We start from the raw sequence: 12,539 nt of genomic DNA on the forward strand, positions 1-12,539 counted from the left end.
AAACTACCTGCTTTCCTGTCCACAATGGCTGTGGCTTCACAATGGCTGGAGGAAAGGTTTGAATTCTCCCTTTTTTGTCTGTCAGCCCTCGGTACACCAGCTCCATGTACTGCTCCCTGGTGAAAAAGCAGCCCCGCAGTGTCATGCTGACCCCAGAAACCATGTGGTCCTGGATCAGGCCAGGAAGAGGCTTCCCATCCTGCAGAGGGAACAAGAAAAAGGTGGTGAGGGGGGGGGTTAATAAGTTGTGTGCCTCCAGCTCCCAAAATTATTCCCCCTGCATTAAAGCACTTCAGTAATTTGTAAAGAACTCATTACAGCACAACTCTCTGCTGAATCTCTTCTGGACACTGCCACTCAAAGGAACAAGATTGTGTGGATGTGCTGGGCCTTCTTTAGAGGAACAGAACCACAAGTGGAGAAAGAACAGAAATAAACCTCAGAAGTAATTAAACAGACTGTTAAAAAATTATCCCATTTATCATTAGACAAAATAAACAAAAGCAATTGTGGGACGGTGTTCACAGGGGTTTTTGGTTGAGGGAAGAGACAAGGATCTGACTCCATGTTTCAGAAGGCTGATTTATTATTTTATCATATATTATCACATACTATATTATCATATACTATATCATCATATATTATCATATTATATTATATTATATTATATTATATTATATTATATTATATTATATTATATTATATTATATTATATTATATTATATTATATTATATTATATTATATTATATTATATTACATTATATATTTTTATATTTATATATATTTATATATTATATATACATACATAAAACAACATATAATACAGTTTTATATAAAATTTATATATATAAAACTATATTATATATATAATTTATATATTATATTATAATATATACTATATAAATAATTATAATAAAATTTATATAAAAATTTATATTATTTATAACTAAAACTATATAAATATATATAAATAATATATAAATAATATATAAAACTATATAAATAATATAGTTTTATATAAATTTATTTAATACATTTATATAAAACTATATTATTTATAGTTTTTTTAATATATATTATATTAAAACTATACTATAAGATTAGAAGAAAAGGTTTCATCAGAAGGCTGGCTAAGAATAGAATAGCAAAGAATGATAACCAAGGTTTGTGGTTCAGCTCTCTATCTAAGCCAGCTGGGCTGTGATTGGCCATTAATTACAAACATCTTACATGGGCCAATCACAGATCTATTTGTTACATTCCACAGCAGATAATCAATGTTTACATTTTGTTCTTGAGGCCTCTCGGCTTCTCAGGAGGAAAAATCCCAAAGAAAGGATTTTTCCCACAGGATGTCTGCGACACAACTGCATCTAGAAATAAAAGTCTGTGGCAGCCGTACTTGCCTTTGGCACCAGGTACTGTTTATCAGTGATGGCCAGGGTGTAGGCCTCTGCCCTGCCCAGCTCGCTCTGAGGGAAGTGGGCGTTCATCTCATCGCCGTCGAAGTCAGCGTTGTAGGCCTTGCAGTTGGCGTAGTGCAGCCGCAGCACCTTCTCGGCGGGCAGGATGCGCGCGCGGTGCGCCTGGATGGACGGCCGGTGCAGCGTGGGCTGCCGGTTCAGCAGCAGCACGTCCCCGTTCCTGATGTGCCGGCACACCTGCCACAGACACCGGGGGGCTGCCACAGGTGCCTCAGAGGGCACTGATTCAGCTTTAAACACACGCACAGACCCACAGAATCACAGAATCACGAGCTTGGAAGGGACCTCTAAGATCGTCGAGTCCAACCTGTGCCCTCACACCTCAATCAGACTATAGCACCAAGTCCAGTCTTTTTTAAACACATCCAGAGATGGTGATTCTACCACCTCCCTGGGAAGAGCATTCCAGTAATTTATTATTCAGTGAAAAATTTCTTCCTAATATCCAACCTATACCTTCTCTGATGTAGCTTGAGACCGTGTCCTCCAAAACATCTCCTTTCTGGTATTCATGTTTTGTGTAAAACTCTGAGAGAATCAATTGTTTGCCCCTGAATGCCCTCTGCTCTCCACCAAACAGCCATTCCCCATTAACTCCCCCAAACCATAGTGATCAATCAGCTCTTCATCCAAAGCCCACTGGGCTGAATTGATACCTCCCACAATATACCCAGCCCTGGACACCCCAGACTAAGGGAGTAATAGCTGAACTGCTATTAACAGTTTCCAGTAAGTGAAGCAAAGGCCAAGAATCTCTTAAGTTCAGCTCTGAGTACAACACAGTACATCCTCATCTAGAACAGAGTCTCTCAGAACAGTCTCATTCTAATTTTTCTTTTAGTAACATTCAAATATCCACTTAATTGATTACCAACAAGAGCATGGAAAGTTGTTTGTACAATCTAAATACTGTTATGTTTAACTCTGCGACAGGTTCTGAAAGAACTGACATCACAGAAATAAATACTCAGACTTAAATTTCAAATCTCTGCTAAGCCTTCTGGTATTCATGTTCTGTGTAAAATTCAGAGAGAATCAAGACTGTTTGCCCCTGAATGCCCTCTGCTCTCCACCAAACAGCCATTCCCCATAAACTCCCCCAAACCATAGTGATCAATCAGCTCTTCATCCAAAGTCCACTGGGCTGAATTGATACCTCCCACAATATACCCAGCCCTGGACACCCCAGACTAAGGGAGTAATATGACCCATTAGCTAAAGTAAAAGCCAAGAATCTCTTAATTTCAGCTTTGAGTACAACACAATATATTCTCATCTAGAACAGAGTCTCTCAGAACAGTCTCATTTTAATTTTTCTTTTAGTAACATCCAAATATCCACTTAAGCAATTGCCAACAAGAGCATGGTAAGTTGTTTGTACAATGTAAATGTTAAACTCTGGGACAGGTTCCGAAAGAACTGACATCACAGAAATGCTCAGACTTAAATTTCAAATCTCTGCTAAGCCTTTATGACAGACAAAGTAATACATAACAATGTGAAAACGTGACTTAGCCATAGTAAATCTAGGGTTGGTAAATCCTGTGCCAGCCACTGCTGTCATACAGGAGATCCAAATTAACCTTATAACAGTGTAAAGAGTGGTCACATGTTATCCAAATAGCTAAGATTAAAAAGCAACTCAGCTGTCACAAGCCCAAGATGCCAATAAGGCCTTGCCATCAAAGAAGAAGATCTTACAACAACTATTAAACACCAAAACTTTTGCCCTAGTAGCTAAATAGCGCTTTTCCAACTCTTGCAAGGGACAGGGACACAGTTAAGAAGTTTAAAAGGTTGATTAAACTGTAGCACAGAGAAACAACTGACATGGAATCAATTAGGTTGGAAAAGACCTCTAAGATCATGGAGCCCAACTAAGCCAGCACTGCCAAGGCCACCACTGAGAACAATCTGCATCTTGGCACCATGAATGCCACACACTGCGTATTTGAAGAAAGCAAAGGAAGGAAAAAGGGGGTTTAGAATTTGAAAAAGTACCATGTTTTCATTCCTAACCCCCGAAGCAGAGATGGAGGAGGGCCGTGCCCATACTCACAATCTTCAGGCCTGCCTGGGGCGCCCCTGAGGAGGGGGTGAGGAGCTGCTTGGCGATGGCCTCGCGCTGGCTCAGGCTGGTGGCGCTCAGCACCGTGTGCGAGCCGTCCTCGTTGATGACCATGGAGGCCCCAGGGTGCACCTTGGGGCCATTGATGACAGCCTGCCTCAGCTCCTTGACGTTCCAGGGGGTGACTGGCTGAGGGTAGGTCAGTTTGGTGGCAAACACCTGGACAGGAAGGAAGAGAGGAGAGAAATAACATGTTGTTCAATTTTGGCTTAAAGATCTAAAAACCACTGATCAAACAGCATCAAAAATTAAGAAATATAAAGCAAATATAAATTACTTTAAGCTCTTGAATGCATCTCCTCACTCTACTCTAGTGCCAAATAAACACAATTCTGTTTTAAAATCCTCTACCATACAAATAGAAACAACGTCCCTTTCACAATTTTCTACTGTGGTACGAAACTCAATTAGCAATTAAATAAAGCAATCATGGATTTAGATTCCGCAAATAAGCCAACAAATACAGAGAAAAAGCACATTATCATCAGGTTACCTATTTCCTTCAAATACAATGAAGACAAATACAAGACAATGAAAAACTCAAATTCAGGGTTGGTGTCATCTTTGTGTAGCTAAAAATCCTTAAGGATTGTTGAAGCTGGTGACATTACCACAGCCTTCTCTTAAGGCTGCAATGTGGAAACCCAGAGCACCAGGAATATTTCTGTGTCTGCTCTGCGGTGCCCTGACCCCCAGGGCAGCACTGACTTTCACCCTCATCCATGGAGAAAGTTGCCTAAACTTCAAGATGGACTGGAATCCACAGAAGTGTGAAATAGATTATAGAGAGCAGTGTAGGTGTGTCACTTGGGGAGAAATTGAGGGTTTGGGATTTTTAGCATGCTGTGGATGGCAGCAAGATGGAGGGCACAGGGTGTCATCCTGGGTTCCTTCTCCATGCTGCTTCTTCCTTCTTCTTCTCCATGGGTTTGGGTGGCATTTTGTAATTGGGCAGACCAGTCCGCATTGTGGGCTCTGTGGGATCAGTTATTGGGTTAAAAGGGAAAATAATCCAGGTGTCAGCTCTTCATTGGATAGTTTAGTCTTAAAAGCCCTTGTAACAAGAGATTGTTAGCCATTTTGTGCCTTTCTAATGAAAGGCTGCAGAGCTCACAGCAGTGAGACTGTTTTACTGATAAGAAATAATAAACACCTGAGTCCAAGCATGAAACTACCAGCTCAAGTGCCTTCAATCCAGACCCAGAGAAACCAACACTGCAATACCTCAAAAATACCTTATACAAAGAGCATAGGAGGAACAAGATCTACTTTTGCACAGACTTACTTCAATTCCTAATCCCACAAAGCAAGTACACCTTTTTCTTTTTTTTTCTTTTTTAACTCCCCTTTCACAGATGTGGTATTCTCGTTTTGGAACAGTAACAATCTCCTGCACTTCACCGCTCCCTCCTTACTAACCCTGGGCAGGAAACAGTCCAGATGAGTCTGGATGCAGATGAATTATCAAGGGTTCTCTCAAGATGAAATTCTTAATCAAAGTCTTGATCACTATTGGTCATCCCACACCCCACATGGCTTTGCTAATCACGGATGAGGAAATCCACTATCTCAATCAAATCCTGGTTAATTAGATTCCCAGTTGAAACTCGATATTTTCACCATACTCATTTCCTGGCCTGTTCAGCTACACTGTTGTACCGTGTGGGAAACATATGGGAAACTTTTCCAAAGGTGTGGGTCTGTGCATGTGGTAGCTGTGAAATCCATCTGTGAAGCTCCTGAAGCACTGAGAGACCTGGATTTTAAACTGCTGCCAAACTGCCATCAGGAGGACACAGTCCTCCATGGATGCTCACCATGGGGATGCCAATCTCGTTGGTCCCAATGTACATGTCGGGGCAGATGACGGAGCGGGCAGCGAAATCCACGCGCTTCCCCATCATGTGCTTGCGGAACAGCCCCTCCTTCTTCTCCAACAGCTTGGGAAACACAAGGGGACAATTAGAACCTGCAAGTCTGTGTCACCCTGCTCTTCTAAGTTCTTCTAAGCCTTCTGATGTTTATATTTTTGTAATGGAGTTTCTCACACACTTTTCATGTAAATAATGATTGTTCTGCATTCCTTTCTGAGGGAGGAGAGAATTGATGGACTGTTGGTTTGACCAGTGTGGCTGGAGAGGTGGCAATTTCATCCTCCAATCCATGGCCACTTTTGAAAGTCTATAAATATTGGAGTTTGGAAATAAACTGCTCTCTTTTTACCTCGGACATCTCAGCTTGTGTGTGCTGTTCATTTTGTGTCCTATTGCGACAAGTATGGAAAACCAAATGGATTCTTGCAATGAGGAGTGGCATGAAAATGCCCATGTACTAACCACAAATAGTTCATTTTTCTTACTCCATCAGCTTTTCTGTTTTAATTAAGACTCCAGCCTGTACCCACCTGACGAATCCCAGGGTATTTGTCTGTTATCAGCTTGTCCATGTCACTATCAAACACAATGTTGACATGGCTCTGGAGGCGTATCCAGGCGTTGTACAGCTTATCTGCAATGCTCTGTCCTGGAATTGTTGTCAGCACAGAACGGTCCAGAGGTTCACTATCCTCTCCTGTCTCCTGCAAAAACAGAAATTAGAAACTTGGACATAACAGAAAAATACTTTCTACTTACTAGGCTGAAGTTATAGTGTTAATTACAGTATTAAATATAGCAAAAGAAACATTCACAATTATCTTGCACTGGTAATCAGCCCATGCTAGGAATCACTGTAACTAGAAAATCCTATTCTTAGATTAAAATAATGTAAATCCGAGAGATTTTATCACTTAACATCACTTTGTTTTCAGTCTAAAAGCCACTAAACCAGTCACATCCAAAATCCATTGACCTCCTGTCAAATGTTTTAAGAACAGATCTCCATCTAGTGGCTACATTGTGAGTAACTAACAGTGTCTCCAAAATGTTTTACACTGCAGATGTAAATCAAGTTCCCCTGAAACTGAGCCCAGTATCAAAGACCCCTCCATGATAAACTGATGAACAAATATGGAATGAGGCAAGCTGACATACACTGTTATTTACACTATACAACTATGTGAACTGGCAGAAGCAGACAAATATTGTTACTAACTATATTATTTAAGAAGTTTTACATCCTACTTAGACATCAGCTGTCAAAAAATAAACACAATCACAACTGGCTCCACTAGGCTTAGAAACTGAAGTGACTTTTCACCCCTCTTTTAATGTGTTGAAATGCTGGCAAAGTTTTATTGTGAACTGTTTGTGCTGTACATATTTAATTCTCTAAAAACAGGAGCCTGTTATATTTCACATACAAAAATCCATGGCTGAGAGAATCTGAGCAAAATGGTTTTCTCCCTTTGCACCAGCCAGAAAAGAGCAGAGGGGAAAAAACCAAATGGTATAGAACATCTCCATCAGCAGATATTCCAACAGCTCAGGCAAAATCTGTCACAGGAACAGCTTAAACAGGAGCCTTCCTGAACTCGACCCACCCATCCAAAAAAAGCAAAGAATAAGACAACCAGCAACTCTTACTGTTTGAATTTCTTCTGTGATCTTTATTGGCTGACACTGTTCTTTGGCCATGAAAACCAAGAGCTTCCTTATCAGCTGGGCATCTTTCATGACAGCCTGCAGGTTCACAGTCTGCCCGTTGGTGAACAGGCGATCTCCGAGGCGATTCACAGGACGGTACCTACAGCAAATCAAAATCACCTCAGAGGACCAAAGCCACTCAAAAGCAGCTTGAAAAACCTCAAACATTCTAAGCTAAATCTTCAGGGCATGGGAAATAATCCAAGCTAAGTGTGGGCATTTAAAAATTCATATATTCTACTGGGACAGTCATAAAAATGAATGACCCATAACAAGAAATTCTATCAGTACCGTGCAGTTACAATACTCTATATTCACATAAAATACTAATATAAAAATACTAAAATACTAAATATAGATATACTAAATACCAAATAGAAATACACTACATATATACTATGTATTTAATATATTATAAACATATATTATATTAATATATACTTATAATATACTTTATATACTTATAATATGCTAAGTATATACTAAATACTAAAGTATATTTTAAAATATAAAATACTAAAATATATCTTTTCCATAATTAGTATTTCAGTCTTCTAATGAACTCATTTGAAGTTACAATAGAATTTATCAACTACTAGTGTAATTTTTATTATTTAAACACTCCACTGACACTTAAGCAGACCAGTGTCTGTATTACAGGAGTTTGGATCTCCAAATCCTGCAAAGGGTGCACTAAATCCTGTTATTTTCTACAAGATTTTGGGGGGGATAAATTTTACCTGGAAGGTGGAACCACAAGCAGATCTAGAAAAAACATGTCTGGACTGAATTCTGAACTCTCATGGGGATCCATCCCAGGGAAGAGATAACGCAGAAAGAAACCTAAAAAGAAACAAAATAAATAAAAATTCACTCTCATTGCTATTGTTTGGGAATCCAAACCCCCAGATGCACTTGGTCAATCAAGTCTAAAGAATCTGCTAAGTTAACACTATTGAGCCTGTTTAAAATAAAAACATTCAGACACAGTTTTTGTCACATATGAGGTATTTTAGGAACAACTCTGGACAGAAATATAGATTATAGCAAATGGAGAAAGCAGAAGTAGAGGAAGAAAGGTTCCAGCAACTAACTGTGACTGATTCACAAAAGAGCTTTGGTTTCTCATGGAAGTGCAGACAGATTCAGAGCACAGACAACCCAAAAAAGAGGCTGATAAATCCATTCTCAGTCTTTAACCAGTGTAACTGTGGGGTGCAGCACCACAGGAAATCACAGCCTCTGCTAACAACTGTTGTGATTTGTGAGGAGCCACAATTTGAGAATAAATGATCAAAGTGTTAATTGAATCCAGGTCTCTGCATTCACTGGCTGCCAGTCCTGTCACAAACCCTATTTTGCAGCCAGAAGCCCCTAAGGCAAAAGGCAAAGATTTGACAAGGAGTTCATACTGGAAGATTTGCAGATTTGGCCAGTAAATGGTACAGAAAATAAAGTCATGTTACTCTTCACAACCATTACCTTCATTCTTCCACAGAGCCAGGATGTATTCCTTGGCAGTCATTGGTGTCAGGTAACCTCTCTTCCCTAACTGGCTTTCATCAATACCTGAAAAGTAAAAAATAAAATAAAAATAAAATAGTTATTTAAAAAAAAATCTCCAGACATTACTCTGAAAGGTGTGGGGAGTTTTTTGCTTACAGTAGTGCTTCCAGCTCAGAGAAGGTATGGAAATATAAAATATACATACAAAATATAGTGGCTGACATCTACATCAAAATTATCATTTAAATGTTTGCTTTGGGAATATGAAATTAAGTAAAAAAGAAACCATTTCTGTGACTAGTAAATATGAATATAAGTAACAGAAATAAGACTCCATTCTAACATCTAAAGTTTATGCTTTTTTTTTGTGACTTATAATGAGCTGGAACCTTCCTTCAAATGATCTCATCCCCTGACCAAAACACAAGTCAAGTCTCAGCCTGAAACTGGGGAAGCTTTCAGAGGGGTTCAGGTACTACCAGGGAGGTTTCCATGAAATACTCAACTGAAGGAGACAAAAGCACCATCCCTATTATAGATGAGACCCTGGGCAACCTCTGCTTTGGAGAGGAAGGAAAACACATGGTTTTGCTACTATAAAAGCAAACCAATCAATTATTTTCAAAACAAAGCCAGAGATTTTAGCTCTCAATTTCTACAACTCGATGAAAAGCAATTCTGCCACAACCTCAGACAGTGTCCTATTCTTCTTCTGGCTTAGGTTCAGAAATGCAGATTTTTGCACATTGGAAGTTCAATTCTCCATTCACCTAGAAAACCTTTCCTTTCCTCAAACAGAAATGCATCAATGCCAAGGTTAAAGGTACTCCCTTTTGGGAGTTAACCATCACAGGCTATGCACAATGTACCTAACTGGGCAATCCATCCCAGTTCAGAACATGGAATACTTCCCATTTTGCTTCTTCAGCCACAGAGATTTAATCTAGCATTTAAATCAAAACAAAATAAACTCTCTATGGAAACCTTTCCTAAGGGCTAAATAACACACAAAAATGTCTGCTTCAATTCTGTCTCATTGTGTAAAGGATCAAGGATATGAGAAGGAAAACGAGGTTCAAATTCATTCAAATTAATTAATCCTGGAAAGTGCCACCTTCTTTCTTTTTTGGCTCTTATTCTTTAAGAGGAAATCAATTCACAAGAGTTAGGATTATGTGATTTTCTTTCTGAAGTTGGTCAACTTCCTCCTAATTAATTTTACCTGTAATTGCTCTGTTTAAAAAATCCAGCAGAAAATCAATTACTTGCCAAAAATGAAGTGCTCAAAACCACCCTAAAGTTGACAAAGATTATGCTGTTGTACTTCTTTTCCTGACACAGAAAGCTGCAAAAGCACAACAGGCTCTCAAACAGAAATTTAATGGAATTGGGTTCACTCTGACTCCTGAGCTTACTGGTTTTGTTATAATCAGTATTTTTTATAAATGAGTTCCAAGTGCACAGTCATTGCTAAGAATCTGTGCCCCTTAAATGCAGGGGAAAAGTGCAAACATATTTGAGTAGAAAACAAATATTTCACCTGCTGTTTCATCCAGAATGCCTTCCTGGCCTGACTTAGGGTACACTGTGGAAGGATAGGTGACTGTCAGCTTGCTGTTGTGCTCCTTTCGCACCAGTGATCTCCTGGATCTTGAAGGGAAAAAACCCAAACAGGACAGGGAAATAAAGATTAATATAAACACAGCATTTAACCAAAAACCAGCTTCCTCATGTAGTTAAACTTACTTGCAGTTTGGGCATTTCTTTGAAGCCATGTGTGCTTTCCAGAACTCTGATACCAGTTGATTTCTACACTCACACACATTTTTGACCTGGTAAAGAAAAAAAAAAACCTTAAAAATAATGAATATAATAAAAATAAACTAAAATATGTCATATGAAGATTTCACTAAACAGCACACAATCAACATTACAACATGAACATTAATAGTATCAATGCACACACATCCATGTACTGATTAATTCATGCCTTGATCTGCAGTGTTCTTTCATCATCTTCCCATTTGCTGGAGGGACACATCCCTCAATGATCTCCATGCTCCTTTTTCAATTTATTCCATGAAGTCTTAAATTTTCAGGTCAGTATTGTAATTTAAAGTTTTTCTCTAATGATGATTTAGGTAAGTATAAAAATGACAAAAAACCACTTATTTTGACAGCTCATAAATGTATGATTTACAAAGTGCTTAAGCTTAGTTTTAAAACAAGTGATCAAGGAATTAAAACTGGCTTATAAACAAATTTGCTGAATGATCTTATTATCTAAGTATCTTCTTCACTCACCTCTACTAACCATGCACATTAAACTACATTTAAATGGAAATTAGAATTCAACTACACAAGTCTTCCTAAAAATGTCACTGTAATTAATTCTGCAAGTCAGATGCATGAGTTCTCAAAATGTGTTCTGCAGCTCAAAACAGTCAGAGCATCAGACAGAGAAGTATCAACATCTGTAGGTGGTGTACTGGCAGCAGTATCAGATTTTAATATGGCATTTACACCACCAAAACATTTCCCTGCACAGACATTTCCCTATTTTCCAGAATTTCAACAGTCACACTAACGGGAAATAAAATCCTTTTTAAGTTTAATTTCAGACATTTCCCTCAAAAAGCCCTCTAAACATAACATAGTTCAGAACTGGACAAAATCCAGCACCTACAAAGCCAGGTTTTGCTTTGCACATCACTATTTTAAGAGGATAAAGGCCAGGATCTCAGGAGAAGCACTGCCTGTACTCACATTTGAGCACCGATCTCTGGTTTGGGAGCTCTGTAACATTTCCTGCACATGGCAATTCAACTCCTCCTCAATTTCAAAACCCAGCACCTATACAAATCCTACACCTACATGTCCTGCACATCACTCTTTTAAGAGTTAGATAAAGCCCAGGATCTCAGAAGCACTGGATGTACTTACATTTGAGCACCGATCTCTGGTTTGAGAGCTCTGTAACATTTCCTGCACGTGGCGATTCAACTCCTCCTCAATTTCAAAATCCAGGACCTACATGTCCTGCACATCACTATTTTAAGAGGATAAAGGCCAGGATCTCAGGAGAAGCACTGCCTGTACTTACATTTGAGCACCGATCCCTTGTCTGGGCACTCTGTAACATTTCCTGCACGTGGCGATTCAACTCCTCCTCAATTTCTGAGCCTGTTGCATCTGCACACTGCTCTATAAACTACAAGGAACAGAAGATAAATTGGCAGAGAGCTTTAGAGCTGTGAGAGCACCCAAAAAGGGATGGAGCATCACAGAGTACTTGCCCTGTTCAGGATGATTTCGAGCTCATGGACAGCATGCAGCAGCCCTTTCTGCAGCACCTTCAGCTGGCTCAGCAGCAGGTGAACCACGGCTCGGGGACACGTCAGCATGTGGCAATTCAAACAGGACCCTCTGATCAGAAGGTACAATTTCTGCAAAGGAAAGGGGAAGAAAAAATTATCCTGACAGCCTGGGCACCAGCAGCCCTTTGCCCAGCAATAATTCAGTACATTTATAACACATACATCAAAGAACAGGGGGTTGTAGACAGGCAGAGGCAGCTCTATGTGGCCGAAGTGCCCGGGGCAGTTGCTGAAGTTCTGCATGCAGGTGGCACACACTTCTCTGGAGTCCGGCGGCCCCAGGGCCAGGTCGTAGAGCCCGTTCACAGCTGGATTGCCCACATTGTCCAGGTACTGAGGGTTGGTGATGGCCTTCACACTCAGCTTCCTGAAGCGGTGAAAGGAAAAAGTGAAAATCAACGGCACTAAGCTTGAATGGTACAACTAGTGTCAGAACCCAGGACAGCCAAGACCCCTGCC

General features: G+C 39.7%; 1 protein-coding gene across 1 annotated transcript in view; it reads right to left on the reverse strand.

Moving 5' to 3' along the window:
- The window catches only part of POLR1A (RNA polymerase I subunit A), a 36,197-nt gene that overhangs the window by 22,489 nt on the left and 1,169 nt on the right, over positions 1–12,539 (reverse strand). The window contains exons 2-14 of the mRNA XM_074540507.1: positions 12,243–12,447; positions 12,000–12,149; positions 11,807–11,914; positions 10,450–10,535; positions 10,244–10,353; positions 8,680–8,766; positions 7,938–8,040; positions 7,138–7,297; positions 6,018–6,191; positions 5,431–5,553; positions 3,545–3,772; positions 1,408–1,662; positions 8–199 (exon numbers count right to left, since the gene is read on the reverse strand). Coding sequence (XP_074396608.1) covers positions 8–199; positions 1,408–1,662; positions 3,545–3,772; positions 5,431–5,553; positions 6,018–6,191; positions 7,138–7,297; positions 7,938–8,040; positions 8,680–8,766; positions 10,244–10,353; positions 10,450–10,535; positions 11,807–11,914; positions 12,000–12,149; positions 12,243–12,447 — 1,981 coding nt within the window. The remainder of the gene's footprint in view (positions 1–7; positions 200–1,407; positions 1,663–3,544; positions 3,773–5,430; positions 5,554–6,017; positions 6,192–7,137; positions 7,298–7,937; positions 8,041–8,679; positions 8,767–10,243; positions 10,354–10,449; positions 10,536–11,806; positions 11,915–11,999; positions 12,150–12,242; positions 12,448–12,539) is intronic.

Source organism: Zonotrichia albicollis, chromosome 5, assembly GCF_047830755.1.
Source record: "Zonotrichia albicollis isolate bZonAlb1 chromosome 5, bZonAlb1.hap1, whole genome shotgun sequence".
NCBI lineage: Eukaryota > Metazoa > Chordata > Aves > Passeriformes > Passerellidae > Zonotrichia > Zonotrichia albicollis.